General features: G+C 45.4%; 1 protein-coding gene across 2 annotated transcripts in view; it reads left to right on the plus strand.

Moving 5' to 3' along the window:
• MORC3 (MORC family CW-type zinc finger 3) overlaps positions 1–27,174 on the plus strand; it is a 53,300-nt gene that overhangs the window by 21,212 nt on the left and 4,914 nt on the right. Inside the window, exons 6-16 of one of the 2 annotated variants that reach the window (XM_044284469.1) lie at positions 6,336–6,483; positions 10,286–10,417; positions 13,641–13,760; positions 14,015–14,112; positions 14,335–14,433; positions 20,020–20,142; positions 20,232–20,309; positions 21,567–21,588; positions 21,977–22,134; positions 23,341–24,085; positions 26,463–26,587. In XM_044284469.1, coding sequence (XP_044140404.1) covers positions 6,336–6,483; positions 10,286–10,417; positions 13,641–13,760; positions 14,015–14,112; positions 14,335–14,433; positions 20,020–20,142; positions 20,232–20,309; positions 21,567–21,588; positions 21,977–22,134; positions 23,341–24,085; positions 26,463–26,587 — 1,848 coding nt within the window. The remainder of the gene's footprint in view (positions 1–6,335; positions 6,484–10,285; positions 10,418–13,640; positions 13,761–14,014; positions 14,113–14,334; positions 14,434–20,019; positions 20,143–20,231; positions 20,310–21,566; positions 21,589–21,976; positions 22,135–23,340; positions 24,086–26,462; positions 26,588–27,174) is intronic. The other variant, XM_044284470.1, reaches the window with a different exon arrangement.

Consider the following 27,174-nt stretch of genomic DNA (forward strand, 5'->3'; position numbering starts at 1 on the left):
TAGCAAATTTCAAAGTTTCAGTTTCTCTACTTCTGTAATACATAGTAATACCCCCCAAAAATTGTGATGACTTTACATTCCCCATATGTCTACTTTATGTTTGAATTATTTTGGGAATGATATTTTATTTTTTGGGGATGTTATAAGGCTTAGAAATTTAGAAGCAATTTACAAAAACTACATTTTTAGGGACCAGTTCAGGTCTGAAGTCACTTTGCGAGGCTTACATAATAGAAACCACCCAAAAATGACCCCATCTAAGAAACTACACCCCTCAAGGTATTCAAAACTGATTTTACATACGTTGTTAACCCTTTAGGTGTTGCACAAGAGTTATTGGCAAATGGGGATGAAATTTGAGAATTTCTTTTTTTTGTCAAATTTTTTATTTTAACCCATTCTTTTTTTGCACCTATTTTATTTTTATTTTTTGACAGTGTTAATCTGGGGGGTTGGGTCATGGGGTATTTTTATAGAGGAGATTCTTACGGACGCGGCAATACCTGATAAGTCAACTTTTTTTACAATTATTTTGGTTTTAGACTATTATCTTTTTTGATACAAATTTTTTTGGGGTATCTCTAAAGTCTAAGGGTCATTTAAAAAAAATTTTTTTTATCCAATTATCTCATGTGGGGGCTCATTTTTTGTGGGATGAGCGGACGGTTTTATTGGCACTTTTTTGGGGGCTATATGACTTTTTGATCGCTTGCTATTAAAATTTTTATTATGTAAGGTGACCTTTTTTTTTTTTTTTCCTTGACCGTGTTAATCTGGGGGGTTAGGTCATGGGGTAGTTTTATAGAGGAGATTATTACCGACGCGGCGATACCTAATATGTCTTTTTTTAATAAATTATTTTAGTTTTTTTGGGTGTCAAGTCTGAGAATCAGTTTTTTTTTATCCGATGTCAGTGCTAAATTGGGATATAAATTTAGTACTCCATGGAAGTGTGATACTCCCTGAAGCAACCAATAATGCAGAGGCCCGGATGATCGGGGCAAGTGTCGCACTGAGTAGTCGTGTCCTTCCGTATCCCCCTCCTGCGACACACTCTGCACTTTTTTTGGGTTCGTCCCTTCTTTCCAGTATGGGGGACCACACCTGGAAAGTGTTGGCCAGGGACGATCCGGGCACCTACAGTTCCCGAGGTACTCCGGCCTGCTCTTTCCCGGTCCGAAAAGATCAGGGCCTTGAGGACTGCCTCATAGAACTGGAGGAATGTCCCTGTGCTGCCAGCGCTTCGGGATAGTACAAAAGAGTTGTACATGGCAACCTGCACCAAGTAGACCGCAACTTTTTTGTACCATGCCCGGGTTTTGCGCATGGCGTTATATGGCTTGAGGACTTGATCAGAGAGATCAACTCCTCCCATATACCGATTGTAAGCGACGATACAATCGGGCTTGAGGACCGTTGCCGCGGTACCTCGCACAGGGACAGGGGTGATGCCGTTACCATGAATTGTGGACAGCATAAGGACATCCCTCTTGTCCTTATACCTGACCAGCAACAGGTTTCCAGTGGTAAGGGCACGGGTCTCACCACTGGGGATAGGTACCTGGAGGGGGTGGGCAGGGAGGCCGCGTTGATTTTTCCGCACGGTCCCACAAGCGGACGTGGATCTGGCGGCAAGGGACTGGAACAAGGGGATACTGGTATAAAAGTTATCCACGTAAAGGTGGTAACCCTTATCCAGCAGTGGGAACATAAGGTCCCACACAAGTTTCCCGGTAACACCCAGAGTGGGGGGACATTCTGGGGGTATAATCCGGGAATCTCGCCCCTCGTATACACGAAATTTGTAAGTGTACCCTGAGGTACTCTCACAAATTTTGTATAGCTTCACGCCATACCTCGCCCGCTTGGAGGGCACATACTGGCGGAAAATGAGTCTCCCCTTGAACGCAATGAGAGACTCATCAACCGCGACCTCCCTTCCAGGTACATAGGCCTCCATGAATTTGGCCCCAAAGTGATCGATGACCGGCCGTATCTTATACAGACGGTCATGGGCAGGATCACCTCGGGGGGGACATGCTGCATTATCCGAATAATGCAGACATTTCCGGATGGCCTCAAACCGGGAGCGTGTCATGGCTGTACTGTAAAGTGGGGCCTGGTATAGGACGTCCCCACTCCAGTACAGCCTGACACTGGGTTTTTTGACCAGGCCCATATGCAGCACGAGGCCCCAAAATGTCCTCATTTCGGCTGCACTGACCGGCGTCCAGCCACCGGGCCTGGCCAAAAAGGAGCCCGGGTGTTGAGCGACGAACTGTTGGGCGTACAGATTCGTCTGCTCCACCATCAGATTTACCAGTGGGTCACTGAAAAAATGACAAAAAAAGTCAAAAGGCAAGTGGCAGCACCCCTGGGGGGTCTAGGGTCACACAGCTGTGCTGTGGACCCCAGACACCCTAACTTAGGGTGATGCAATCAAAGTTCAGAAAAGTTCAGAAACTAACTTTCCCTTTTTTTTCCCTGCCTAAACCAAACTTTCCCTAGCTGTCCCTATGTACCTGATGGGGTGCTGGGGGCAGAGATCGGGTCCTGGGGGGCACAGATCGGGTGCAGGCAGCGGTGCAGCGGTGGCAGCAGACACGTGCAGGCAGCTCCTCTCTCCTCCGGCTCCGGAACACAAAAGGAGGAGGAGAGGAGCGCCTGCCTCTTTTGAATCTGCCGCCGGACCGCCCACAGACCAATCAGAAAGCGATCCTGAGTGGTGATGTCACCATCACCACTCAGGATCGCTGGATGGTGATTGGTGGGGTGAAATCACACCACTATCACCATCCTGTTCCGGGTTATCGGGACTTCAGAGACCCAAATAAACCGGAAACGCAGAAAACCGCAGGTCTGAATTGACCTGCGGTTTTCTGCGATCGCATACATGGGGGGGTCACCGGACCCCTGGCGCATTTGCTCTAAGTGCCTGCTCAATGATTTGAGCAGGCACGGGGTTCCGATCACCGCCCGCCGTGCGGCGGTGATCGAAAATGCACAGGGCGTACATGTACGCCCTGTGTCCTTAAGTACCAGGGCACAAGGGCGTACCTGTACGCCCTATGTCCTTAAGAGGTTAAGCATTGGTGGCGCAGTGCGCCCCCCCTCCCCCCCAGTATGAAGCAGTGGTGGCGCATAGGGCCCCCCCACCCCAGTCGCAGTGCGCCCCCCCACAGGATCCCCTCTCCCCTGCTCCTCCGATCGGAGCCCCAGCAGTGTAATGCTGGGGCTCCGATCGGTTACCATGGCAGCCAGGACGCTATTGAAGCCCTGGCTGCCATGGTAAGCTCCATGCTGCTGTGTGCACAAAGCACAGAGCAGCAGGGACAGTGTGAGCTCCTATTCACCCTGATAGATCTCTATCAGGGTGAATAGGACAAGGGTTCTAGTCCCTAAGGGGGCTAAAAGTTAGTTAAAAAAATAAGTTACAAAAATAAAAATAAAAACACCAAAATATTAAATATAAATGAAAAAGAAAGATTTACAAAAAAAATAAAAATACACATTAACAATAAACATTAATTTTCAGCAGATTTGTGGGAATTTTTATTTTTTTTAAAAAAATGAAAATTCCCAGAATATCGGTATAAATTATCGGCTATCGGCCTGAAAGTTCACAAATTATCGGTATCGGTCCTAAAAAATCAATATCGGTCGATCCCTACTAGTTACTACAGAAAATATATCCTGAATTATTCCACTATTGTCAAGCCTTTGACTGATATGACCAAGAAAGGTGTGGACTTCTCAGTTTGGTCGGAAGAGGCATTACATGCTTTTTTTTCTTCAATAAAGAAATGTTTCGCCTCTGCTCCCATTCTGGTGCAACCCGATGTGTCTCAACCTTTCATTGTGGAGGTTGACGCCTCAGAAATGTGAGTCGGAGCAGTGTCCCTCTCCTGGCAAGTGTCCCTCTTTTTTTCTAAAAAACTTTCTTCTGGCAAAATAAATTATGATGTTGGTAATAGAGTTGCTGGCCATTAAATTTGCCTTTGAAGAATGGTGCCATTGGTTAGAAGGAACGATTCATTCATTACATTAATTACTGACCATAAGAATCTGGCTTACCTGCAATCAGCGAAGCATCTGAACCCAAGTCAGGCCAGATGGTCATTGTTTTTTACCAGATTTAATTTTGTGGTCACTTATCGCCCTGGGGCTAAAAACGTCAAAGCTGATGCTTTGTCACATAGTTTTTCTGTGGGGGGGAGATTCAGAGGATCCTGCTCCGATTTTGGCTGATGGGGTGGAGGTATGCGCCCTTTATCCTGAACTAGAGGCGGAGGTGTTGGGAGCTCAAGGTGAGGCACCTGATTCCTGTCCTCTAGGGAGGTTGTTTGTTCCTTCTGGGCTTCGATACAAGGTGTTCAAGGAGCATCATGATCCTGTCCTTGGGGGACACCCTGGGAGCAGATCCACTGTAGATCTTATTTCTCGGAGATTCTGATAGCCAGATTTACGTAAAAGTGTGGAGGGCTATGTGGCAGCTTGTGAGACCTGTGCACGTGCCAAGGCGACTCATGCTCGGCCCTCAGGATCTTTTCTTCCTTTGTCCATCCCATCCCGTCCTTGGACGCATTTGTCCATGGACTTAATCACTGATTTACCTAGCTCTTCTGGAAAGACTATGATTTTGGTGGTGGTAGACTGCTTCAGTAAGATGGCGCACTTTATACTAATGCCAAAACTCTCGCTCAAGTGTTTATTGATAACATTGTGAAATTACACGGCATTCCCTCTGATGTGGTGTCTGATAGGGGGAAGCAATTTGTTTCCAGGTTCTGGAGGGCTTTCTGTACTCGCCTGGGAGTTCAGTTGTCCTTCTCTTTGGCTTTTCACCCTCAGTCTAACGGATAAACTGAGCGCACTAACCAGAATCTGGAAACTTTATTTTAGGTGTTTTGTCTCCGAGAATCAGGAAGAGTGGTCTTCATTTTTGTCATTGGCTGAGTTTGCCTTGAATAACCGTAGACAGGAGTCCACTGATAAGTCACCATTTTTTGGTGCATATGGGTTTCACCCTCAGTTTGGTACTTCTTCTGGGACTGAGTCCTCTGGTATACCTGAAGAGGAGAGATTCTCTTCCTCATTGTCACCTATCTGGCGGAAGATTCAAATCAATTTGAAAAAAATGGGCGAAAGATATAAACGTATGGCTGACAAGAGACGTATGACTGGTCTGGACCTCTGTGTGGGTGATTTGGTGTGGTTGTCCACTAAAAACATTAAGTTGAAGGTACCCTCTTGGAAGTTGGGCCCAAGATTTATTGGTCCTTACAAGATCTCTGCCATTATTAATCCAGTTGCGTTTCGTCTTGAACTTCCGCAGGCTTGGAAGATCCGTAATGTGTTTCACAAATCTTTGTTGAAAAACTATGGAACCTGCTGAACCATCTCCCTTGCCACCTCCTCCTGTCATGATAGATGGTAATCTGGAGTTTCAGATGTCCAGAATAATTAACTCACATATTCTTTGTCCTTTAGTACCTTGTACATTGGAAGGGTTACGGTCTAGAAGAAAGAATGTGGGTTCCGGCGACTGATGTCAGTGCTAGTCGCCTTCTTAAGGCCTTTCACAGGGCACACCCGGATAAGGTCGGTCCTGGGTGCCCGGAGGTCCCCCATAGAAGGGGGGTACTGTCACTGTCTGCCCTGTGAGAGATCTGAGAAGATCAGATAGACTCACGTGCTGACAGATCTTTCTGTTTTTCCTTGCTGTCTGTCGTTGTGGGCAGGATCTTACCTCTCCACAGGTTCTGCTCATTTGCTGTTTATAATGGTAGCACAGCGGACTCGCTTCGCACATTGTGACCGGGTGCTGGTGGCCCCTCGCAGCGGCAATGTGCATAATACACATGGTAGGCTGACGACGGCCCTGTGGTGCTGTCATTATCGTGGCATGGCAATGACAGCAAGACCGGCCACCGGCAGACTCTTCCTGGTGAGGCACAATGCCAACCTGCCCCTGGCGATAACCTATGTGAAGACAGCCATATTACACAGCTGCATTCCCACTGCAACTGCCAGGATTGGAAGTAAACTCTAATCCTGGCGGTTAACCCCTTTCAGTGCCGCAATCAAGCCTAATCCCAGCATTTTATTATATGGGGACCCCCTTGTGACCATGATCGCCAGCTCTGGGAATCGGCTTTGTCCAGTTGAGGTTGCTTCTTTATTCTGACCATCTTATCTGGAGTTCTAAGACATTGTGTCTCCTGTAGTGTGCACATAGATGCAGAAGAAATGGTGAAATTGCAATGTGTTAACGTTCTTAGGCTTTTTTGTTTTTTGTTTTTCCTTAGATGTTACTATTTTTTCTTCTTATTTAGGGACAAAAACGGGAAATCGGAATTTGATTTTACTGCGGATAAGTATGACATAAAAATTCCTGAGGAGATTGATGGATCTTTCAGGAAGGGATATAAGAAGCAAGAAAGGATAGAACTTGTCGCTCCTGACAGTGACTATTCTTTGAGGGTACGTATAGTCCGCCATTTTGGGATCTGTCTTCTTCACTATCTCTGTTTTATATTGTGCACTTTAAAGGGGGTTGCGCAGGGTTTGGGAAAAAAAACATGGCTGTCTTCTTCCAGGAATGGCACCACACTTGTCCAAGCGTTGAGCCTGATGTTTTAGCCCAATGCCTTTGTGGTTAGTGAAATTGAGCTGCCATACCACACGCAACCTGTAGAAGAAAGCAGCCATGTTTTTCTAATCTTGTACAACTGCTTTAGCACCACATGCAATAACTACTGCTGTTTGTTACTGGACTGTACAGAAAAGCTGCCAAAACTACGACCACCTCCACTTTTAGTGCATCACACAGGCGCCTTGCTCCGTTTTAGCACCTTCCCTCCTGTATTTGGCTTTAAAGGCTCAGATTTTTTATTACATTCTATGCATTTTGGGCTAAAAATCATTGTTTCAATTGGTCTTGGTAAAAACTTTCCAGCAGTTCTTGTACTACAGGGGTTAACTGAGCGTGTATCTGCAGACTGTCCCAGACATCCAGCAGAACCACCTGCACAGTCTGCAACACTCATTACAACTCAATTCTTGTCACACTGATAAGTGTATATGAGCTTCTGCAGATCACAGGGATTCACATGACCCGTCAGATGACAGGATTCAATATAAACACGGCACCCTACTGCTCAGTTAGGGCGCATTCACACGACCGCGCCGTGTTTTGGGATCCGCAATTTGCGGATCTGCAAAACACAGATGCCGCCCGTGTGTGTTCCGCAATTTGCAGACCGGAACGGGCGGCCCATTATAGAAATGCCTATAGGACATGCTCTAAATTTTTTGCAGGGCCGTGGAATGGAACAATGGTTGCGGACAGCACGCGGTGTGCTTTAAGCATCTTTTGCAGCCCCATTGAAATGAATGGGTCCGCACCCGTTCCGCAAAATTGCAGAACGGATGCGGACTCGTTCATGCGGTCGTGTCAGTGAGCTCTTATACTAGGAAAGTGGCAGAAAAAGGTGTCCATAGCCTTTAAGAATAAACCGTTCTATATGCTGAGTGCATGGGTGGGGACAGAGCAGGAAGTCTGTGTGGTGCAGCTACAGCCAATAGCTGCAGAGCAGGAAGTGATGTCAGACAAGGGAGTGTCCTCCTGACTACTTCGGTACGGCTCAATATTAGGCTCCATGCAAATTGCGGAACGGGTGCGGACCCATTCATTCTCTATGGGGACGGAATGGATGCGGATCTTCCGGTCCGCGTCTCTGGAAAAAAATAGAACATGTCCTATTCTTGTCCGCAATTGCGAGAGCAGTGGGTTCGGACAATGCACTGTGTGGGGAGCTCCCCACTCGCCCCCGACAGATGATATTGGAGGAGACAAGGATTAGGCAAAATGAATATTTTCACTCTTCCCACAGTTCAGTCGGCTGATCAGCTATTAAATGTGTACGGGCAGCTTTAGGGCTGATCTGGCTGTGTAATACAGCCCTAGAAGGGCCGCTGATTATCAGGGCATCAAGATTTTTAAGCATGATTAAAATCATTGTTTGCAGGCGGCAGATTTTGCCATCTAATCACGATCTGCCACCGGCAAACAGTGATTCAGTATGAGGACGAGCAATGCCATCGGCGATCGCTCCTCCCCTTAATGTGGAGGTGACCGCTGCATGTAAATATGGCTCCGCTAACAAGCAGACTATTGCTGGGAAGGAACGCTTCCACCCCAAAAAATCGTCTGCTACATTGGCAGGTCTAATACAGACCTTCTGCAGTTTTGTTTCCGGTTTTTAATATCCGGGAGATGATCTCAAAACCGGACCAAAACGCTTCCGTTTTGACTTGCACATCAGGATGCATCCGTTCCCCTAGGATGCGGTTCTGTTAAATTGAAATGGAACAAGCCGGATCTGTCACTAAATACAAGTCAATGGGTGACGGACGTGGTTTTTTAGGATCCATGGACTTGCATTGTTTTTAGTGCCGAATCCGGTTTGTTCCGTTTCGCAGACTGGACACAAAACTGCAGCTTCCTGTGGTTTTGTGTCCGGTTACAAAACGGAAGGCGTCCTGGACGGAGCATCCACGTTCAGAATGCATTGACCCAAAACGGAAGCATTTTGGGATCCTCTGCCGGATCTCAAAACCGGAATGCCAAAAGGCAAATGTGAAACTGGCCTTGGAGTCCTGAATGACCATCCTTGATTGTTGCAGTTTACTCTCTGACCCTCCAGTCACTCCTGTCTGAGTCCTCCTTCCCAACCCCCACAGTGCAAATACTGATAAGAGGGTCAGCACCTCCCTGGACCCCCAGGGCTCTCGCTTCTACCAGGGATGTGCTGCTGATCTTATCATCTCTGGGGGTGGGGGGACAGCAGTGGTCTGCACTGGACGTCTGTTTATTACAGCAGTATGCCTGTAGCCTTGAAGGACACTACGTTTTTGATTGTTTCTTTCGTCAGCCATCTTGACAATTATATTTGTTACTAATGAGTTTCGTATGAAATAACTCCTGTTTGTTGGAGCGTCGCAGCTGAAGTAGACCCTTGAGACAAATTTTCTTGGAAAGTAGGTTTTGTGTTTATTGAGACAAGCAGCAGAGGCGGTGACGGAGTATGGGGAGAGGTACAGGGAGAAAGGGCCATTAGACCGCACGATTACAAATTATCGGGAACAAGCGCTCACCGGAACACTCATTTGCGATAATTGGCTAATATGGTATAATCAATCAAGCTCTCGTTCATCGGTTATCGGCAGCATATCTCCCTGTGTAATCCGGGGTGTGCTGCCAATAATGATTAGAACCGAATTGGGGGGGGGGGAATGACTGCAGCAGCAGCAGTCGTTCCTGCAGCGTTCAGTTTGCATTGGCACGTGTACTCTCATCCATCGCGCTCGCACTGCCCGTGCGTCACGCGGTGTAATAGCACCTTAAGGTGGAAAATGTTAGCTCATTTCACAGTCTGTGGGTTTTCATAGCCCTAATTACAAAACCCACCTCATTTACATAACTTACAAATGCCGCAGTACACTGCGGTCTATACTGGGGAGGGGATGGGCGAATCGATTGGTCCATCTGAGCAAATTTTACATCTGTGAGGGGAGACGATTCTCTAATGTGCTGGCAGATGAATATGATAGTCTTGCGCACGCGCCTTAACTGGAAGTGCCAGCGCTTGCACAGAGGATCTGCCCTGTAAACGGAATCGGGGATTCGTGTTGACAGGCCGCACCCATGCAGTACATGACCCAGTGACTTACTGCATGGGTGACATATCACCACTGCGGCCAATAACTGGGGGCAGTGGTCACGTACGGCCCTGTACCTCACATGGATCCTGAGAACTCCCCATTCGAATTGCTGTAGCTTTTTCTCGTACTGCAGCTCAGAGGGACGTGTTTTTTCTGCTTCAGCTCTCTCCCCATTACAACCTAGGGGGGCATGCCCTTTCTGCTGCAGATATCTCCTACTATCATAGCTCATGGGGTGTGTCCTATGTGCTGCCGCTCTCTGTAACTGACACAGCTTATAACAGTACATACAACTAGTGGCATTTGAAGGATGGAACTGAGCATGTGCGTCCACCTCTATAGGGGGACATGCACATTACTATACAGATTAAACAACAGGAGGCGACATTGTAATGAAGGGAAGAGAATATCTCACAACTGCAGCATTCTTTGTAAGAGAATATCAATTAGTAACAATTTTTTTGATGCTGAATTATTTAAAATGGGGATTATATTAAAATAAGGTATTTTCTTCTTTATCATTTATCATATTTTAACTTTTTTTTCTTTTTTCTTGCAGGTATATTGCAGCATTTTATATCTGAAACCACGGATGCAGATTATCATTCGAGGCCAAAAAGTACAAACACAACTTGTTTCAAAAAATCTGGCACACATAGAAAAAGACGTCTACAGGCCAAAGTCCATATCTGTATCCTTATACATGTAAATATATATAGTGGATGAACTGCGTCAAGGAGCTGCTGTGTAACCTTTTAAAACGTTTGTCCATTTTGTGACAACCTATTTCCATATGGGTCATATGGCGGTAATAGGAGTCCACCACTTCGGACCCTCCTCCTTTAGCATCCTCTCATTCTGGAAGACCTTGTGTCACATCTGCAATTGCTCTTGATCTAGTGAACATGATCAGTCCATGTATTTCCTGGACAGCCGTTCATGTGAATGCCTTGATATAACACTGCATATTCCCTGCTTTGGTGAAATGAGCAGCCAGTGACAACCACCACATATTCACTGGGGGTCTCAGGTGGTGGAGCAGCTGACCACTTCGGTGGCTGTCATTTTGGAATTGGAACAGAAGGAATTTTCTAATAGATATAATCTGATATTGCATTGCCCCCCTGAGAAGCTGTTGTAGAGGATAGGAGTGGTAGTGGCCCCGATGAGGTGTTGTCTCACGATGTACTCCCTCAGGCCGTTGCTCCCTGGAGATCGGTGCAGTCAAAATATAGCACTGCAGGATGAGGCCAGAATTGAACATGACCAAGTTTTTTTTTTTTACGAAGTGTAATGTAGAACTGGAAATACGTATAGTAGCAGCAGACTTTAGTACAAATTTTCTCTGGCACCAGTATGGATGTGGAGGCAGGTTGGTTGGTGGCAATTCAGCACTTGAGTCGTGCTGACCTAGAGTTTGTTTGGTGATGGGTGGCTTTGCTGTAGTCCCTCACCTTACAGCAGTGTCTGTAGATGCAGATGTAGTAGTTCACGCTGCCATCTTTATCCTCAAGGATATACCGTATTTTTCGCTTTATAAGACTCACCCGATAATAAGATGCACCCCGGATTTTAGTGGAGGAAAATAAGAAAATATTTTTAATCAGACCTCATATCAGACCCCCATTAATATCAGGACATCACATCAGACCCCCATATCAGCCCTCCATGTCAGAACCCCATCAGACCTCAAATCAGCCCTTTAATTCTGACCCCCATCAGACCTCAGATCAGAATAAAATAAAATAAACTCCTCTTACCTCTCCTGCGCCATGGCTCCTCGTCTTCTCCGGCAGACGTCACGCTCCCCTGTCTTCTCCGGCCCGCGCTGCACTGTCACCTGACGGGGTCAGGACAGTGCAGCGCCGGCCCAAGCAAGAAAAGGGGGGGAAAGTGCGTCTTATAAAGCAGAAAATATGGTACTTGAGACTTTGTAAAGTAATTCTCTCTGAAGAATTCTGTTTTAGGAGCAGGGAAAAAGTGCAGATTGCTTCCTCTCGTCTCTAGACAAGAACTCCCCCTCTTGACAGGAAGTGGGACCAGCCCACTCCTACCAAGAGAGGAGTAAGAGAGTGGTTAACCCTGTTCCTGCCAACCTTTGCCACCCATTCCTTGTTGGGAAATACAGCCAGAAGCAAACGATAAAATGCATTAGGCACAACAATTCAAACTATGTACAAATTGAAGTACCCCCCAGGTCTGGGGTACTACCTTATGCCTATGAGCTTTCCTCCAGAAAGAAGAAAACTGTCTCTAGTGCCACCTGTAGGTATCTTCCCTGTAAAGATGTTGGAGCACATTTACTGAGTGTCTGCGCCTGTTTTCATAAGTAAAGAGCCTGTTTTGAACTGTCTTATTTTTTCAGTCTTATTTTCCAACTGATTTTGCGCCTGTTTTAAGACCAATTCAGAAGTTTTCAAGCTTTTGCGCCTTTTTTCCGACCTATTTAATGTAGGAGCGCCTTTTTTTAAAATACAAACTATAGATTAGCGTGGTATTAAAAAGCAGGAAGTGCTCAACCCCATATGCAGTTGTGCATCTATACAGGGGGGGGGGGGGGCATATCCTGCACTTGTGGTCCGCTGCTAATGGCAATCCCCAGCAAAAATGCATACAATGGAGGATGCCTGCAGCGGACCACAAGTACCACAATGGACTTCCTACACAGGATAACAAATGTGTGGATGTGATAAACAGTAAAAATAATATAACAAAGACAGGTGCACACTGCGGTCTTACTAACCCTTATACTGGTGTAAAATTGAGAGATTAGCCAACATATCCTGCTTGGAGGACATGTCTGAGCCCGAGCACCGCGCCAAGGTTTCTCAAGTAGCTCGGGACCTAACGCTAAACCTACCTGGGCCGTATCGGCAATACCAGGAGCCAGTGGGCAAATTACAGGAGCGCAAGGTCCGACTCAAAGCAATCTCCCAGTAACCTCCAGCATGTGACCATGCATACAATGGGAGGAGGGAGAGAGCTCTGAGCTTTTTATTTATTTTTTGTGCTTGATTTAGGTGCATAAAAGTCTTATTTCTACTCCACTCCTGACCAGGCTTATTTTTCTGTCTATTTGATGGGGAACTTGTGCAATTTTTCTTACAATGAAAGAGATAGAGATGTGACAAGTCTTAGTGTATATGAACCTGTCTTAGAAAAAAACAACCACTAGAGGTCAGACTTCAAGAGGAGCTGTCACCACTCCTGACATACCTGTTTATAATAACTACTTGCATTTCCCATCTAATAACCTTTCTGGAGCATCTAGTCTTATAACTGTATGTTGTACCATTCCTTTATTATTTCTGCTGGACTTTATGAATGAATTGCTAGCAGTCTGCAGTAAGGGTACAAAGGGGAGGTAACCAGTTGGGGGGGTGTACCTGCATAGTCTGACAATGGCAGCACTGATTGGATAGAGTGAGTCTGTGCAGGTACACACCCCCAACTGGTTACCTCCCCTCTGTACCCTTACTGCAGACTGCTAGCAATTATTCATAACTTCTAGTAGAAATAATAAAGGAATGGCACAACATACAGACATAAGACTAGAGGCTCCAGAATTCTTATTACATGGGGAAGGCATGAAGCTATTAAAACTGGCATGTCAGGAGCGGTGAAAGGTCCTCTTTAAACTAAAAAAGAGAAACCTGATTTCTTTGGGGATAATAAATGAGATGCAGATTAAAGACAGGCGTTGCCAATACACCAGTTTGTTTTCTTTTAACTCCCAAAAAAGGCGAGCTTGATAAATGTGCCCTGTTGACTTACAGAGTAGTTACCCAGAGGTGGCTGCTACTAGAGAGGTGCATAGTTTTTGCTGGGGAGCATTGCCAATACACCATATGGATCTCCACAAGCCGAACCAGTGCCTTCTATATGTAAGATTGAACTTTCCTTAATGCGATCAGCATAAACCTGTGAAAATCACCTTTGGTTATAACTGTCGGAACAAGGAGCACTACGGCATAATGATGTACCACAAAAACAGGCTAATAAAGGCCTACGTGAGAGTCGGCTGCCAGCTGAAGGTGAGTAGCCGGCTGTATTGATGGTATCGCTGGAGGGTTTGCCTGATTCATCTGTGCTCACGATTTAGGGAAGAGCGAACTTGGGTTTCAAGTTCGGGTTATCTAAGAATTCCATTATGGATTCCGCTACCATGGACCAAAAGTTATGGTTCATGGTAGCGGAATCCCTAACGGAATTCTTAGATAACCTGAACTTTGTACGCCGAACTTGAAACACAAGTTCGCTCAACACTACTCTCGGTTCTTTCTTCCAGGCTAACAACATGGGCGTCGGCGTGGTCGGGGTTATTGAATGTAACTATCTAAAGCCCACACATAACAAACAGGACTTTGACTACACAAACGACTACAGGTAAGGATCGGTGACGTCATCGGATGTGCAGGGTTTCCTTTTATCCATAGTGTTAGAATAATTAGGTTGGGTTATTGACAATATTGAACGCTGTGCCTTTGGCCTAACATACCAGACTCGCTCACCCTGTTTCATGGCTGTCCTAGTGGTACGCCAGTATTTTGCAGAAAAGTGCCGTCTTCTGTGTAATACTTTTTTTTATTTCCCCCAAATCTGATCCAGACTTACGCTGACTGCAGTAGGAGAGAAGCTGAACGACTACTGGCATGAGATGAAACTGCAGAAAAATTCATTGTCAAGTGTCCCCGTAGAAGACGAGCAGTAAGTGAGATCATTCAATGATTGCAAAACGGAAAAACTACCATGCCATCCTCTGCAGAGCGGCTTACAGCATATGGTCTTAGTATTGAATTTGGTGCAAAACGGTATGCAGTAAGCAACCCCTAGTGGTGGCAGCAGGTTACAGCACTTAAAGGGGTTGTGCACTAACTTCCTGACCTCTCGGGCTGCTTTATCTAACCTTTCGTCAGCTGGTTTTCCTGTAGCATTGTTAAAGCGTAACTGCCGTTTCATTTTTTTTATTCCCTAATGGTATAGTACACCCTGCTGTATGTGCTTTTGTGCTTAAAAATTTGATCATTTTCAGTTTTACCTGCTAATAACTTCCACGAATGCATGCTACTTTCCTATTCAGCAGCTCTCATCTGACAGCGTTGCCATGGGCAGTCCGTCTTCTCAGTATTATAACAAGAGACGGATGAACTAGTTTGCCATGCAAATGATGGGGAAAAAAAAACGGACGCGGATGACAATCTTGTATGCATTAGCCCAGTTTTCAACGGACCCATTGAAAGTCAATGGGTCCGCAGAAAATCACGAAAAACGGAACAACGGACACGGAATGAAACAACGGTCGTGTGCATGAGGCCTTAGATGGTGATATCTTCTCAATGATAGCAGCTATGCAACTGGTCTTGTTTGAAAGCTGACAGTCCAGGCTTTCATACAAGACCAGAATGACAGCTTCTAGTCCAAGCAACAGAGGAGAAATCACTGTTAAAAATAGTCGGGAATAATCGTGGGTAATATCTGCTTTTACTTTCACTTTCACTTTCAGCTTCATTCACAGCATCCCGATTTCTGTTATTGATCTCTTCCCCTGTACTGAACAGATTTGTCATTCTGGTATTGTCTGAAAGCTTAGAATGTCAGCTTTAAGACAGTATAAAGCACATATGTAAGGGGTATACCACCCCTCGTGCCCGCTTGACGTCAACTACGTCGAACTCGCGAAACGCGGTATGGTCCCTGGTTACCAAGACGTGACGTTACGCCCTCCTGGAGGAGCTGGTAAGGTCAGCTTGGTACAGTTTACACAGACCCCTCCTGTCCACGCAGGCACAGAGAGGCAACAAGCTGAGGGAGCCTTTTCACTGCCGCAGTGAAACAGCGCTTTCTCAGCCCGGGTATCTGCCACCAGATTCTCGTTTGATATAGGCCTGGTCAGCTATCGGGATTATATAGGGTGAGAAACCAACCCGCAGTAGCTTATAACTAGACCAAAACACGGACGTGGGAATTTGTGATCGAGATACAAGACGGGACAAGATTAAATTATATATTTAATCGCCTTAAGGGCTCACTAGATAACACAATATACACTAAGAATAGTGGTCTAAGGTTACAAATTCAGGTAATATGGTACAAACAGGATTACAGAGAGTTCAAGTCAGTTACCGGGGAGATGAAGTTATGGTTAGTCTTTTGCTGTATTCAAATGGAGGGCAGTGATGTCAGCTGGTTGCAGGTCCCTCTAAACACATGGCACGATGTGACCCTCCTTCTGAGAAAAGACACGCCCGCTTGCTGGCACAAGCCTTTTAAACTGTAGCCGGCCCCTCCTCTGGGAAGGGTCCACTCCCCCTCTTCTGGGCTGTTATTAAATGACCCACAAAACCCTTTTGGGTTCATGGCTCCAGACCAGAACGTCACGGGATGGTTCTGGGACCAACAGATCCGCCTGGGTTCCGGCTACAAGTCGAGTCCATACATGGTACCGGTATTTGGTTTCTGTGGGGAGATATGTATATCTCCCCTCCCTGGCCTACCACCACCACACTAAGACCATGGGCATGTTAATCATGGCCACCGGGACACAAATATGTATCCGGTTTGCGCCTGCGATGGCCGGGCGATTTATAATTCCTTATAAATCGCCGGTTCCATGCTGTCTGCTAGATTTGATTGAACTGGGGAATGGCTTAGACCAGTGATGGTGAACCTTTTAGAGACCGAGTGCCCAAACTGCAACCAAATACCCACTTATTTATCGCAAAGTGCCAACACAGCAATTTACCCTGAATACTACAGTCCAGTATAGTATATCTTCCATGTACTTTATCCCTTAGCTATAATAGTCTGCCTACATTCAGTGCGCTGCCTGTGCTGTTCATAGTGCGTCTTGTGCTAATGAATGGGAGGAAAAGTCTAAAGCATGTTGGTACGCCATATACTTTTTCCAAGGTGCGGGTGCCCACAGAGAGGGCTCTGAGTGCCGCCTCTGGCACCCGTGCCATAGGTTCGCCATCACTGGCTTAGACCCTCTGCAGGGAGGTGCTGTCTGAATGGGGTGTGAAATAGTAAACAAAGGTAGCCTGCAAGAAGTTCTCTGCCATATGGCTGGGGCTTTGAAGCAGGGCCCTCCTGTAGAGCTCACTACTTCTGCTACCTTTCAGCAAATGGTGGGTGTGGGGACATGGCTGACAGTAAATCTTAATCCATATTCCTCACACCATATTTCTAGCTGGTACCAAACCAGAGATATAAGCGGCTAAAGCAGCCATCCTTCCCTGTCAGTCTGTAAGAGAATGAGGGACAGCTGGCTATTAAGAGGTTAAAATAAATGCTTACTCATTTAATGTAATTGCAGGGCTTGTCTCTGGTTAGCTGTATGTGAGGATACACACTGCTCTGGGTACTGTGGGAAGTTATCTGTGTTCTGATTGGTCCTGCTAGTTCATGTGAGGAGAGCAAGGGCTTATGAGAAGTAGGGGAAATACAGGGTGGCCTCAAGGAAGGGCAAAGATCATCACAGGAAGAGCAGCAGAGGCCATTTTAGGAAGTTGCTGAAATAGAGGCACAGAGAAATATGGTTGCTAAGGGCTGAATACAGACATCAGAAAGGTAAAATTAGCCGAACAATGTTAGGAATTTCATTTTTGGTAGTGAAATGGCAGTTACACTATAAAGCCTAACTAAACTTTCAACAAACTGCATTAATAATTACTACCGCGCGTGGGTTGCGCTAAAAACGGAGCATGCGCTGCTCTGTTTCAGAAGCGGCACAAGGGAATGAAGAACCGTGCATGCCCGGCCGGCAGTGTGCGCCTTCATAGAAGAAATGCAGCCACACACTGGATCAAGGTGGTTTCGCTCGCCGCACATGCGCGGCCATTGCATTCGGCCGGCGAAAGGTGGCCGTAACTAAGGGAGGACACACTACAACAAAGATGTAAAAGGGGGAGGTTTTTAGCGAGAAGGGTAGGAATTGGCTTAAACATTATATTTTGTAAAATGATCATTGTCGCAGCTAAACTATGATCCTTTTGATGGGATAACCCCTTTTTATAAAATCAGATAATTTTTCTTTGACTTTTTTTGAAAATCACAAAAATACAAAGAAGGAAAATAGTCTGCACAGTATACATGCAACAGTTGATGACAAAAATACCATCGCATTACAGGATCGGACAAATAGTTACTTTCATGAGTACCCCACGTAACATCAAACATAGTACAAGAAGTACATAAGATCAAGTAATCTAGTTACAAAGTATACCTGGTACAGAACCACATTTCCCATCCAATAATTTATAAACATAAGACCATCCCTCCCTACCCAACTAAAGCCCAATTCCCCCCCCCCCCCACCCCACCCGAGCGATGGAACGGATCCGAACTCCAAAATCGGTCATTTTATTAATATATCAAAAGCATAGCCATTGGTGTACTTCTCCTATCTGTTTAGCAGACCTCTTCACACCCGACCTACGTAATACTAAACACCTTCATACAGCATACATCCAGAACTAAATAGGATAGAGCAGAAAGAAAGCACACATAAACAAGAACTGTGCCTCTACCTACCCCATAGTCCAACTAAGGGGATAACCCCTTTAAAGGGAATGTGTCATCAGAAAATTCCCTATTGTTTAAATCATGTTTTTATGTTTAACGTATTATTTTTAAAGGTTTTTGATTATATTTTTAATGTTCCGTGTCTATTACCGTAATTGTCGCCACTTCTTGGTCTGTACAGATCACTTTACTGCAGTTATCTGCTTATCTGTCATTCTAGTCCTGCCTGTAATGATATCACCTCTGTGTGTGGATACGACTGTCCAGAATTCACAATAGGTGCTTGTCAGAGCATGCCTAGAAAACTCTCCCATAGAAGTCACTGATGTCCCCTCCAGACCATTGTGTCTATGGACCATGGGGCTGCCGTAAAGCTTTTTTTTTTTTTTTTTTTTCTTACTGCTGTATAAATGCTGCTAAGAACAGCTCAGGCAAGATCGAAGACAATCTGGGGAGAGGGGAAAAAAGCTGTAAACATTAGAACTAGACATTTCTCACTGATAAGACATATTACAAACTTTCTTGTGGTCACTTGTACTATTGATTTATGCAAAGTTGTGTGAAAAGTTAATGATGCCATAACTATGTGTGGCTGTTGGGAGGCAGCAGATATAAGGCTGGCTGGGGCAGCATTGGTGTGTGTGTCTCTAGCACTTCAGATTCCTGTATCAGCTGTCTTCCTTATTTGGGGACTACCACCAGCAGTGGGAGAATATAGAGGAAGGGAGATTTGGAGGACGTTGGAATCAGGTAGTCATGTAGTTTACTGCTCCCATTTAAGCAGACTGGGACTGGCAATCTCTCAGCAGAAGTGCTTATAGTGCATGGACACTAAGGCTTCACCCCTTCGCTACTAGCGCCATACATGTACAGCGCTGGAGCGATAGGTAAACATGGTGCCTGCTCGCATGTGCAGCTGGCGCCATGACTGACGGTTCTCAGCTGTTTTAGACAGCAGAGACCCGTGGCTAATTACCGCTACCAGCAATAATAGAGATCGTAGTCATCACGGCGTCTAAAGGGTGAAAGACCTGGAAGCTCGCGCTTCCGGACTTCTTACTGGCATGGTAATTGAAGCTGCAATTCTTATTTTGGCCAGCAGGTGGCAGGCCAACATAAGAAATGAGCAATTCTTATAGATCCATGATGGTTCGGAATAAAAAAAAAGTTTGTAGACTCAAACATGAGCTACCATACTATAAAAATGTAAATCACCTTTCTGTATAATAAAAAAATAAATAACCAAAAAATATAAACATCTTGGGCATCACGAAAACAACCGTAATATAAAAATATTTTTCCAATATGGCGTAATGGAAAAAGGGGTCACTTACACAGAAAAATGTAATAAAATGTGATCAAATAGTCACACACACTTACATCGTTGTAGTCGTACTGACCCAGAGAATTAGGCGCACAAAACCCGTAAAACACCCCATTTGGGATTTTTTTCCCCACTTCCCTTTACATTGTATGCCATATTAAATGGTGTCATTACAAAGTACAACTTCTCCTCCAAAAAATAAAGTTATGGCTCAAGGAATATAGGGAAGAAAAATGTAAATTAAAAAACCTCTGGTATCCTAAGGGTTTAAAAAAAATTGTTTAAAATTAGATAGATAGATATAGATAACGATATATATATATCTCTCTAACACCCCTTGGTCTTTGTTTTCTCTGTCATCCTAAAATTAATTGTCAATTACCTGCCCAGGGAGTTTACACGCCCCAACGTCCCACAGATCCTAACCCATACTTTGTTTCATCCAGAAAACGACCTGATCAGAGCTGGGCCCAGTGCGATTCTTGTCTAAAATGGAGGAAACTTCCTGACGCCATGGGGAAGCTTCCACCAAAGTGGTACTGTCATATGAACCCAGACCCGCAGTTCAGGTAACGTCGCCTATGTCTTTATCACTGCGTACTTTATTATACCTCCTGTCAGAATTGTTGTTGACGGATTAATGCTTTATCAAAAACAGAGATTGCAATGTTCCCGAGGAACCAGAGGACGATGACGAAATCACTCACTCAACATATGAGAAGACGCACAAAAAAAGGCAAGTGACAGTTTTCTTGAGAATGTTCACTGCAAGGAGAACTTGTAATACCAGACACAGCCATTTGTCAAGAGTGGTGCAGTTTCTCATACATCTTTAAAGGGGTCTTCTGAGATTTCTTTTTTTTTTTTAAGTGATGACCTATCCTCTGCATAGGTCATAAGTAGGTGGTCGGTGGGGATCCGACACCCGGGACCCTACTGATCAACTGTTCTGTAGCTCTGCGGCCTTCTCTCGACTCACAGCGCCGTACATGGTATATTGGTTGTGCTTGGTATTGCAGCTCAGCCCCATTAACTTCAATGGGGCTGAGCTGCGCCTCACGACGAACGCAAGGTTACATGGCCTAGTGCAGTGATTGCTAAACTACGGCACTCCAGCTGTGGTGAAACTACGACATGCTCCATTCATTTCTATGGAGTCCTGAGAACAGCCAAGCAAGTGTGCATCTTGAGAGTCGTAGTTTTACCACAGCTGGAGTCCCGGAGGTTAGCCATCACAGGCCTAGGGCAAGATTAGGGAGGGGCTTACACAGTATTAGGGATCATGCACGCAACCGTATGTATTTTGTGGTCCGTAAAACACTGATCCGCAAAAAATATGGATGACGTCCGTGTGCATCCCGTATTTTCCAGAACTGAACAGCTGGCCCCTAAAAGAACAGTCCTTTCCTTGTCCATAATAGGACGTGTTCTATCTGCTTGCGGAGCGGAAACGGAATGCACATGGAGTAACTTCTGTTTTTTCTTTGCGGACCCATTGAAATCAATGGTTCACAAAACAAAAACACAACGGACACGGAAAGAAAATACGTGGTGTGCATGAGCCCTTAGGCAAGTAGTTTTAATGTTACAGGCGATGGATATACAGAAAATATGCACAAAAATGCTCAATATACTGAAATATGCAAATAGTAGGCTGTAACCACACCCATGAGGAGCCTTGACAGGAGAATGTTATACCAAGGCGCTATGAGGAGTCTGTACAGTAAACTTCCTTTACTCCAGCTGGTGTCAGGTTATTAAATGTTGTAGATTATAGGACTGTCGTATAAAAGCACAGAATATAAATGCATAAAGGAAATTAACGTGAACATAAAGATATTAATCCTTAAAGTTTGTTACAATCTACATCCTTATCTTTTTGAGTCTGGTCTATTAGGTTAAAGGAATTTTATATATATTTTTTTAAATTATGTTTTTCCCAGATAAGTGAATGCAGATCTATTAATGTAGAATATTTATGTTTCCTTTACAGGAGAAGTGAACAGCTATCACAGGTATTTATGCCTTTTTTATATGTAAAAGTTTAAATAAAAATGTAAATTAATTTATTTTAGAGGGGTTGGCCCAGGATATGCCCCCAATGGGATGTCAGGTGTGGATATAGCCATGCAGTCCTAACATGATACGTAGACCAAACAATTGGTTTAAAGAGGTTGTCCGTAATTAGGAAGCCATGTTGTTTCCAATATTGCAGCTCAGCATCTTCTAAGCGAATTGGGATGAGCTGCAATACCAAACGCAACCTGCGGACAGGTGTGGTGCTGTTTTTTGGAAGAAAGCAGCCATGTTTTTTCTAATCCTGTACTAACATTCAAAAATGCAAGTGAAGTAACATGTATACGTAATTATAGATTATTTCTAACACTTTTTCGTCTTGTACAGGTCTTCAGAAATAACACAATCCTGTTTAATCCTCCAAGTAAAGAGATGCAGCAAGCTCTGAACACTGTGCAGGCCAATTACAGACCAGCGCTGTCTTCGAATCCATCCACGTTGGTGGCAGCTGAAAGCTCAGCACAGCCTAGTACACCCCCTGATCGGTAAGTGGCTTATTAGAAAGTATTTCTTCCCTTTTTGTACTGGGTCAGGAGCAAATCAAAATCGTATCCTGGAGAGAGAGGTGTCTGGTAGCGGCTTTCTCCCATTCACATTGCATGCATGCTCGCAGGTTAGTGATGTTATGTTATCTACAGTGATTCTGTGGTTAATATCTGGTGCATTATATGCTAATATTTATTTATATCCCTGCAGATCTAGGGGGGGGCTGTGGGTTACCAGATATTTCCTTAAAGGGGTGGGTCCATCTCATACATTGGTGGCATATCAGTAGGATATTTCATCAATGTCCTATCTCTACAACCTAGCCTGCAAAGTGAAGGAGAGCAGACTGCGCATGCTCGGCCGCCCTCCATTTATCTCTATGGGACTGCCAAAAATAGCTGAGTGCTGGCTCAGCAATTTCCGTCTGACCCATGTGTGCCGCTTGGCTATTTTTGGCACTCCCATAGAAATTAATAGAGGGCAGCCTCGCATGCGTGGTCTGCTTTCCATCAATTTGTGAGCTCCGTTCTAGAGATAGATCAGGCGTTGATGGCATATCCTAGCCATACGCCACCGGTGTGTGAGGTGGGCCAACCTCTTCAAGGTCTAGAGCAGGGATGCTCAACCTGGAGCCCTCCAGCAGTTGCAAAACTACAACTCCCAGCATGCCCGGACAGCCTACAGCAGGGCATGGTGGGAGTTGTAGTTTTACAACAGCTGAAGGGCTGCAGGTTGAGCATCCTTGGTCTTAGAGGGTTCATCGGTAAACACATATCCATGGAGGTTGGGTAAGAGGTTACCACCTAATATTCTTGCTGGTTTGTGATGATGGAGGAATAAAGGAATTATTTTGTTGTGGTTTACAATAGCAAAGACCTCATTCAAAAATTCTCTTTTGGTTAATTTTTACATTGCATCTACTTGAGGGTTGGTTCTCTAGTTTCCCTTCACACAGCCATGGAGTTATTTCACAATATTCTGACTACTTGCAGCCACCACTAGGGGGAGCTCATTATCCCCCTTATGGTGGCTAGAAGAATTTTATCATGTAATAATATGGGAGGAACAGTCCAACATTTCAGGTGCATATAAACCCCTACAGGTGTGCCCCGGGAGTAAAAAATAAATAAAAAAAAATTTTAACACTTTTTTTTAGTTTTCACATCTTTGCCTCTAAACCTGAATACTTGTGTTAATTTTATTAGTAGAAAACGTCTGCTATCACTCGACCCTTCTCCAGTGCCTGCAAAAAAGCCACCGGTTACTGTAACCGAGACCATAGAGCTCCCAGATGAGGACGATGAAGAAGCCGATGATGGAGATGTGATTATCATAGAGGATGTCAGCACACCCAAACCCAAGAGTGAAAAAGCAAAACCCGTAAACGGTTCTGCTATTAGTTCCGTCCCCATGGAAAGTTTAGACGGTGAGACTTCGGGGATGCCTGATACGGGAGGGATAGCTGCAGTCGGCACACAGACTGAAATGCGGGGAATAGTTGTTAAAAAGGAAGAAGATGATTCTTACAGCGACTTCCAAGGGCACACGGAGAAGCCAAGTGAGAATCTGTTCATAAACTGCAATGGCACAGTGTCAAGTACCCACCCGAATCTCAGCTCTGAGAACGAAAAAGAATATTACAAAAAGCGTTGCGAAGAACTGAGCACTAAACTGAGACGTCTGGAGGAAACCAGCAGTCAGCAAGTGAAAACGGAGACGTCTCACCAGCAAGTACAGACCAATCCAAGTCGTGAGGACTTAAAGTACGATGAGGCCTTGAAGGAGGTCTGCAGGCTGAAGCTAATGTGTAAAAAACTGCAGGAGCTGAAGTCTCAGTCCGGCTCTGAAGTTGACAGCACAAGTGAGATAGACGATATGGCGATACAACTAGATGACGTTTTCCGGAAGTTAGATTCCTGTTCTGCAGAAAGAGATCAATACAAATCGGAGGTATAAAATGTTCAGCATTTTTCAATGAATTATAGTTATTATATAGTTTCCTGTTGTCAGGCGCCACATCATTGTTGTCAGGACTGGATGTGTAATGTGAATGAGGAGCTCCCGACTCTACCCCAACAGGTGGCGTCATGGGAGAGAGAAGGATCAGGCATGTTGAATTTCAGCGCATGATCCTTATGTTTTCCCAGAATATAGCTCGCTACTGGAGGTGTCTGGCAGCTGCTTCCTCCTCTCTCCCATTAAAGGGGTTCCTCCTGAAACTGGACAGCATTGGGACCCATCTGCAATGAAGTACTGGCTAGTACTTATCTACCAGACCCTACGCCACTGCTCTGTTTCTCCGGCTGCTGCGGTGACATAAGACCGCTGCAAGCAATCGTTTGTTTCCATGGTCCACCCGTTGAGGCAAAATGATTGGCTGCAGTGATCACCACAACAGCCGGAAAAATGGGGACCAGCTGGGAGAACTGTGGGGCAAGTACTTACTAGTTCTTTATTGCCGACGGATTCTGAGGGTTCTCTGGTTTCCTCCTGGAACTGGACAACTTACATACTCTGTCAAACCGACAGTGTATGGGGGAGGCAGAAGAGGTAGCAGTCATCCCATACAAGCGGACAGTTTATGAAGGTGTATGGGCAGTTTTACACCTAGGCACTATACCCCCCCTCCATGCTCGGCCATCTGAAACCTCCACTAGTAGCTGTACACTAGACGGTCACAGTAAGAGGACAGCCGGCAGAATTTCTAGGCCCCTTGACTACAAAATCTTCTTTGCCTAGTGTTCTGTCGGTGTAACAACTCTAGTGAGGTAGTGAAGCGGCTGAAATGGGCTCTTCATTGACCTCCCCAGCCTGGATGCGACGACTAGAGGTGGTTGCTACACTTTTTCCATAGCTCCCATACATGTGAAAGAGAATTATTGAAACATAGAGCTATTCTGTTGTCTAACGATTCCCATTCGCTTGTATGAGAGCTATGGAAACAGCGTAGCATAGCCTGCTCAGCCATGGATCTGACCACCTAAGGCTGGTACATCCAGGCTGGCCTGGGGTTGGGAGGCTCATCCTAGAGATGGGGGTGGGACCCACATCCATCGGACTTATATGGAATATTCCTTTGGGTATGCCATAAATGTTTGTGATGGGGGAAAAACCAGTAAGGATTGTCCTATAAGAAGTAGTGACTGGCAGGTGACATTGGAATCGTCTGGACATTTTTTTTAAATGTTGGCGGTCATACGACTTCTTTAATACCAACATCCTTGTTAACTTAGGGCTATGAAATGTTAATGCCAAGATTCCTGGTGGTCTAAGGCAGTGAAGGTGTTAGAGGTTTTCTGAGATTTCGATATTGATGGCCTCTCCTCAGGAATGGTCATCAGTATCTGGTCGGTGGGGGGGTCTGACTCCAGGCACCCCCGCCAATCAGCTGTTTGGTGAGCACCACAGCCACTTCCTAGGCCAGTGACCTGTTTATAGGTCACGAGGCCTAGACGCAGCTCATTCCCGTTCAAGGGATTGTGCTGTGCTTGGTAAGCTGTGAAGTGACTGGCGCTTACTGGCCTCCTGAAACAGCTGATCTGTGGGGGGTTCTGGGTGCCGGACCCACTGCTGATCTGATGTGGGTGACCTATCCTGAGGATAGATCATCAATATCACAATCTCAAACAAATCCCTTTAATGCCAGCATTCCCCAGTGGTCTAAGGCAGTGAAAGAGTTAACGTCCGCATCTAGTGTAGGTAATTTTCTCCTGCTTTCCTGTGTGAGGAACCTAAAACAAGACTGTGGCATGGAGAGGCAGTCTGTTGTATAGTATGTGTAAGGGCTCTTTCATATGAGCGCGCACAGTCCGGAAATCATACTCCTTGCATCGGCGTGATCCTCCGTTCTGGTCTTTCAGGAGCGCACTGGCATTGTACCGATTTTATAACTCTGTGTGCCTCTGCATGACCTTATTGCTAGAGAATCATAGTGACCGCTTTATGTCACTATGATCCTGTAGAAGGAAGGTCATGCAGAGGCACACAGCGTTGTAAATCGGTATAATGCCAGTGCGCTCCTGCAAGACCAGAATGGAGGATCACGCCGACGCAAGGAGTATGATGAAAGAGCCCCTAAATGTTTGCTTCAGTACATGAAGTTGGTGGCCGTTCCATCTCGAGTCCCATCTGCTGTAGGAACGCTAACTCTGGTGCCACCTGTATATGGATCTGAATAGGCGCCATAGCTCTCTAGCGGTCCACACTAAACCAACAGAGGCGCTCAGCCTTATCTGGTGTATTAGAAGAACGTTCCAAATCACTTACAGATCCTGCTGGTTTCTAGTGGTACATAACGTAAGCCTTCTTCATTACATGGATCTTCCAGATCGAGCAGTTAAAGCTGGAGAAGAGAAAGCTGGAGGCCGAGAAAAGCAAACTGACGACTGGGCTACAGAAATTAAAGGAAGCGACTGAGACCAAAGCCTCCACCAGTGTGCACGGGCATGAAAGGTACCAGTATGGGGGCTGTCACACCGCTTGCCTCCATTCCTACGGCTTAAAGGGGTTGTATGAGATTGGAAAACCTGACTGTTGATTCATAAATGGTGCCCCTTGAGGTTGTGTGTGGTATTTCAGATGCCTTCACACGCGGCAGATTTTGTGGCAGAAAATCTGTTCCATTCATTTAAATGGGGCAGCAAGCACATGGTTTTCTGCGAGCCCCATTAATACGGTGAATGGAAATGATTTTTAGTTGCTGAATTTTCTGCCGCCTGTGAAGTTACCCTTAAAGAGGTTTTCAATCCTCAATATCCGTAGTATAGGTCCCACCCTGGCACCCCCACGATCAGCAGTTATCTGCAGCAAGGAAGTAAGCCGTGTAGTGGCCATTCTCAGGTACTGCAGCCGATGTTCCAGTTCAGTGCCCGGCGCTGTGATGTTCCTGCTCAGCACACTGTTTACTTCCTGCAACTGTGGCTGCTGTTGACTCTGTTATACATGGGATTATGAATGTGATTTTATATAATACTATATAATAATACTGTATTGCAGTGTACTTGTCAAAAACTGACAGGCGTCCTCGCAAATACACACAG

The sequence above is a fragment of the Bufo gargarizans genome, chromosome 3 (genome assembly GCF_014858855.1).
Source record: "Bufo gargarizans isolate SCDJY-AF-19 chromosome 3, ASM1485885v1, whole genome shotgun sequence".
Lineage (NCBI taxonomy): Eukaryota > Metazoa > Chordata > Amphibia > Anura > Bufonidae > Bufo > Bufo gargarizans.